The sequence below is a fragment of the Etheostoma spectabile genome, unplaced genomic scaffold (assembly GCF_008692095.1).
Source record: "Etheostoma spectabile isolate EspeVRDwgs_2016 unplaced genomic scaffold, UIUC_Espe_1.0 scaffold512, whole genome shotgun sequence".
In the NCBI taxonomy this organism is placed as follows: domain Eukaryota; kingdom Metazoa; phylum Chordata; class Actinopteri; order Perciformes; family Percidae; genus Etheostoma; species Etheostoma spectabile.
In genome coordinates this window covers 201851-207894 of record NW_022605624.1, presented here as the reverse complement: position 1 = coordinate 207894, position 6044 = coordinate 201851, and the positions used below count along the sequence as shown (strand labels likewise).

The following is a 6044-nucleotide window of genomic DNA, read 5'->3' as shown; positions in this document are numbered from 1 at the left end:
CTAGTACAATTTCTAAAAATAAAAAAAATAAAGCATGACTGGCAAACTTGAAATCATAGGACAGTGTCAAAATACTGTCACTTATTTTCAACCAAATTCTTGAAACTGGAGAAATGATTTCACCCCTCTTGAAGGTTATTTCACCTGATTTTAAGTTAACATATGATGCCTTTTTAAGATGGAGCTCAAAGATTTAGTTACAGGGATGAGTACTAATCCAATGTATTACCTTTGGTCAAAAGCACGAGATGTTGATATGAGAAGCTACATCTGAAATGGGCGACATTCACAGTCATTTACTATGCATAGTGTTAAAGTGCTCATATTATGCTCATTTTCAAGTTCATAATTGTATTTGGAGTTTGAACCAGAACAGTTTGATAGTAACTAGGTTAGGACTATTAGCCAGTCAGAAGCAGAGTATGAGGGCGTGCCACGCTAGCAGCTAGGCGAGCATTATAACGTGTGTTACAAAGTGAGACAAGTTTGTCATGGAAGCAAAGGCTTGACTACAATAGAGCTGTTTGGAGCAGTTTGTGAACTGTCTTTTCTGTTGGAGTCCTTTTGGGGTGGACTTTTTCACTTTGTAAACCTATAACATGCACGCTAAAAGATATATAACACATTAAAGGAAAGGGGAAAAGCCCAAAAGCATAATATGAGCACTGCAAATAATGTAAGTAATGCAAAAGTGTCCTAGCCTAATAACTTCTCAAAATTATACTTAATGGAAGAGCAGAATTAGTTGATTGTTGCATACATTTCATTTTCACATCCTAACCGACAACTTTAAATCAAACCGTAAGTCAGTTAAATGGTGCCTACAAATACTTTTCATTGTTTGATTTGAGTAACGAGTCTGATGGATGGTACGATAATACAAATGCTTGCAATTTTAAATATTCACAATACAGTGTGCATATGTCAATTTTATGACATGATGTGCATCAAAGTAAAATATAAATCCCCTCAATATTGTTCTTTAGGCATGGGAGGTGAAATGCTGAATGACTTTAAGAGCCTCTAGTATGAGATTGACCCCAACCAGTGGGGTCATGGAGGCAGCCAACCATACTGTCAGACTCTAATTCCCCTCTTGTGGCTGAGGCCCAACACAGTCATGTAGTGGGCACCATGTTTCTAAATACACAAAAGAATTTTCTTCAGTCAGCCTTTAGCCTGTTTGGATCTAGTGCAACCTGCATGATGTTTCAGAAATCACTTGTGAGGACTGTGCATGCTTACTGACCTATGCAGCACTTTGACTTTAGGTGGCCAAAGCTTCAAGAAGTAGGTTTGCAAGAATTATCCTATTTTGAAAATGTTTAACCCTTTTCTGCCAATCAAATTAAAGATTATTTCAGAAGAGTACACAATCTCAGTTTTTTGTAGTTCTTCCAAAGGTATTTCAAATGCATTTCTGTCTGGAAAATTTACATTCGTTGCTATTAAAAGCAGAAGTCACTGTTATATTTACTGCCAGTCACATTACAGTAAATATAACAGTCTGTAAATATACAATAAATATAACATGGCAGTAAATATAACACACTCTGCTCACTCCATCTTCCAGCACAGGCATAAAAGAAGAAGGACACATTTTAGGGCAACATAAGATTCGATAACAAAAAAGGTAAGCTCTTCAGATTTAGCAGTTTTACTCAGGGAGGTTTGTGTGCCTGAAGTCAACATGCCACAAAGGTTGGATTGCAAACACTAAAAGCCCCCAATCCTGGTACCAACAGCTAAGAAGCTAGGTACTTTTAACACAACATGGAGCAAAACAAGTCTATTAAAAAGGCAACATCCTATCTGACTAATTCATTGGCTCTGAAAATCTAGATAGTTTTTTTTTTATAAATCAATACACATAAATACAATACCTAATGTCAGACATTACTAAGTAATATAGCAAAGAAACACTCTTAAAAAATAAGTAGTGCAATAAATGCAATAAAAATGTAGCCAATACATTTGGTCCAACCAGCCTACACCAACACAATGGGAGTTTACAGATTTGTATCACATGTCTAAATAACAAGCTGCTTCCTCTTACAGCTAAACCCTTGTAGACAGACCAGGTTTTTTCATCATTAATAATTTGTTTGAAAGTAGGAAAGGAAGAAAAAGGCAAATTCTGAGCTTTGCAAACATAACCAAATGTGCTGTTATGTCATTGGTGCTGCAATAACTATGTGTCCCACCCCCCTGGTCAAAAAGTAGTGCATTTAAACAAAGCTGTCATACAACAGTGACAAAAGAAAAATCCTTCACCTCAACTTAAAAGTTGAAAATAAAACTATCTGTGTGTGATATGTATGCTCCATGTGTTACACTTTAACAGGAAGATTTTAGCTTTAAGGTTTGCCCACTTCTTCTTGCTCAATGTTAACTGTCAACCTTTATGAGCATACATAGAGATTAAAAAAAGATTATGTTTAACCTCATGATTAATAACTTCCATTTAACCATCACTGTGAACAAAAAAGCACCAAAAGCGTCTTACAAAGTTGCATCAAAAAATAAATATGAGACAATGAACTTTAAAATGTTAAAGCTCCACTTCATATTAACAAATGCATTTAGGAAACTGCAAAAGCTTAGATGAGGCTTCTGCTTTTTGCTTCTGATTTCTGGGTTTTCCTTAGATGATGATAAAAATTTAACACATTTCCTTCATTCCTTTACTGTAAGGAATAATGGAAATGTGTAAAAACTCCAGTCAGGCTTAAAGTGAATGCACACGTAAACATAAGTGTATGACTATGTCTCTTGCTGTGGGTCAGTTAAACACAGAAGGAGCTGTAGGTTGAGGATGAGCCGGGATAATTATCGCTGTGTTTGTCTGATGGAGCTGCCCTTCTATCACTTGTTTGAATGAAGTTTTTCTCCAGATGGGGTCAGATAAGGATCTCCACCATGTCGTTGTCCACGTCCTGTTGGGTTGGGTGGGCTGGAGGAAGGGCCTGTTGCTGCGGGAGGGACTGGACAGGGAGCCTCCGCTCCAGGGTGCTGCTGTGAAAAATTGGCACATCTGCACAGAAAAACATAAAAGTCTTGTAAACCTCTAAATGTAGGTTGACCTGTATCTGTAATACGGCACAGAAAAAATGTCCTTGGAGATGTTAGGTGTGACCATATGACCTACAATTTATCGGACCTCTGGGTCGTTATCTATAAACAAGATGCTCCTAAACTTTGACTTAAGCAAATACTAAACATGATCTGGTTCCACCACTATCTTGTGATGTCAAATGTCAAAGATAACATTTGACATTTGACAGTGGACATTTTCACTGACATTTTAGTGACTACACAATTAATTGTGAAAATAGTCAACACATTGATTGATACTGAAAATGAGTTAGTTGATACTACCCTCCAACTGAGCCATATTGTGTGTGTGATCGCTCTGATCACACACACAGTATGGCTCAGTTGGTGGGTAGTATCTTGTAGCAGTCGGGCAAAAACAGTTCTCCCCAAAGTGTTGTTTGGGACTCACAAGAGACTTTGACTACCTCCAATGTAAGTTTTGCAATTGATCCAAATGCTAAATAGCATCAACTAATTCATTTTCATGTCTAACAGTGATTGTAAGATGACCTGTTATACGGTCCGGAATGTAGACTGGGCTGGGGCTGGACAGGCGAGCTGGCAACGTCATGCTTTGCAGGGCTGGAGTACTGGGCTTGCTGGTGTCCTGACTCTGTCCCTTCTCAGTCTGCGTGCAGCTGTCCCTGCTGCCTGTCTTTGAGTGGCCTGCGGTCATTGGGGTGGACGGAAGCACCGGTGAGGGGGATGATGAGATTGACTCTGTCCTGAGAGACTCTGTGCGAAACTCGGAACCCAGCAGAACCCCTGGAGGATGAGAAGAGAGCAATCATTACGCACAAACACAGTAGCACCGTCGCTAAAAGTGATTGCTTATCCCCAGTTCTCACCCATAGTACCTAAGTGGAGCCAGGTAATGTTTAGTCTTTTAGTCAAGGTGTAGGAGGATTTCTTACAGCTTTTGTTCTTCAAAGTGTCACACTTGCTAAATACTCTGTAAGGAGTTTTTACCCAGGCTGCCCTTCCAGCTGGTGTCTTTGCGTTCTTCGGTGATGGGCGAGCTACTGAGGCCCAGGCTGTGAGAGAGTAGTCCTGAACCGTTGGAGCCAGTGTTGGAAATAGACATAAGTGACTTGGAGGGCCTCATAGCAGATGGCGCATCGGATTTGATGGGTTCCTTCCTGGAGCGCTGGTGAAGCACCTTGATCATAGCGTCTTTCTCTATGATCTGGGCATGGAGATTCTTTATCCTGGATTAGGCAGATCAAGAGAGAGGACCAGAATGAAGCCTAAGAGCTACTTTGGTTAATTTGGTCAGAATCAAAATGAGAAAAATGATGGATTATCTGACCCAAGGATTACCTTTGAAAATTAGCTGCCTGGTGGACCATTTAAAAAATGTAATTAATGTGCATTGTCCAATTTCCCTGGTGGAAGTCACTAAGGCAGTGAAATCAGAATCAAAAAGTAATTTATTGCCAAGTAAGTAACAATTACAAAGGAATTTGCCTTTGTTGTTGGGGCTTGCATAAACATATACACATTAATATACAAAATAAAATAAACAAACAAACAATGAATACAGAAACAAATATGGACGTAAAACTGTTTGACATTAAGGAAAAAGAGGGTGTATGTATGGTTTAGTACAGTATGTGCAAAATCGTGCATGAATGTACAGAGTCCAGGTATAGTCCAGGAGATAGGATAAAAGTCTATGTCAGTGAGGGTCCGGGGCCTTGTAAATGACACTGACTGCAGAAGGGAGAAGCTCAAACAGTTTATGACTGGGTGAGAGGGATCAGTCACAATCTTTCTCGTTTTTGACTCATGTTTGTAAACTTTGGGTTTTAGGTTTTAATTATTGAAATGATTTTCATCGGTTGTTCAAATATTATTTTCTTTTTTCCATTGTTTACTTTCTGTTGGATTGTACTGTATGTTTAGAAATGTTTATCATGTGAAGCACTTTGTGACTTTGCCTGTAAACGTTGCTATATCAAATACCTTTATTATAAACTTATTATTGTTATTATTTCATGCTGGTCTCAGCATCCTCTAGGCACAGGTCCTGGAGAGACGGCAGATTGCAGCCAATCTGTTGTGCTCATCCCATTAATGCATGTTACTAACTCGACTTCTTCCCTTTCCCATAGTTTTTTGCTCTCCTGACCCTGTAGTCTTGTGCTCTCTCGCCCCTCTCCTCTCTCCTCCTATCACTTCCTGCAGGTGTTTCTGGCTCTGGATCTGTGGTTGCGAGTCACCTGCTGCCTCAATGTTCCTGCTCGACACCCTCTGCTACAATCCTCCATGTCTCTCTCTCTCTCTCTCTCTGTCTGTCTCTTTCTCTCACCCCCAACCGGTCGAGGCAGATGACTGCCCACCCTGAGCCATGGTTCTGCTCGAGGTTTCTGCCAAGGTTTTTTCCTTGCCTCTGTCTCCTAGTGCTTGCTCTTGGTGGGAATTGTTGGATTTCTGTAAATAACATCAGAGTACGGTCTAAACCTGCTCTTTTATGAAAAGTGCTGTGAGATAACTGTTTTTGTGATTTGGCGCTATATAAATAAAATGAATTGAATTGTCTTTTCCTGATTTTAAAGGCTGCAATACAGTAAAGTGATTTCCTGAACACACCAAACTTTTGTAACTGTTCTATTATTTACCTTAATCATTATATCCACATTACTGATGATTATTTATCAACCAATTTGTCAACCGATCACCATCTGGTGGTAAGTTTGGTTAGGGGGTGGGGGAAGACTCTGGACAAATTGGACAGACTTAAGCCCAAACGGGTAGTGCGGGTTAATTGGGAACGTCTGGAGGAGGCCGCTGTCCGATAGACTTTCAACTCACACCTCTGGCGGTGCTATTTGTGCATCCCTGTGGAGAGTGGGGGCATTGAACCTGAGTGGACAATGTCCTTTGACAGTGTGACAAAGTTTCCATTGCTGAAACTGCGGTGGGGAGCTGTGGTCTTAGGTGCCTCA

The 6044-nt window shown here is 40.0% G+C and overlaps 1 protein-coding gene across 2 annotated transcripts in view; it reads right to left on the bottom strand.

The window, feature by feature from the left end:
- Nucleotides 1-815: 815 nt before the first annotated feature.
- Nucleotides 816-6044, bottom strand: part of amot (angiomotin) — an 84856-nt gene continuing 79627 nt past the window's right edge. For both annotated transcript variants that reach the window (XM_032511900.1, XM_032511899.1), the window contains 3 exons: nt 4066-4304; nt 3607-3861; nt 816-3034 (listed from right to left, as the gene is read on the bottom strand). In XM_032511900.1, the coding sequence (XP_032367791.1) occupies nt 2901-3034; nt 3607-3861; nt 4066-4304 (628 nt within the window). In that variant the 3' untranslated portion in view covers nt 816-2900. The remainder of the gene's footprint in view (nt 3035-3606; nt 3862-4065; nt 4305-6044) is intronic.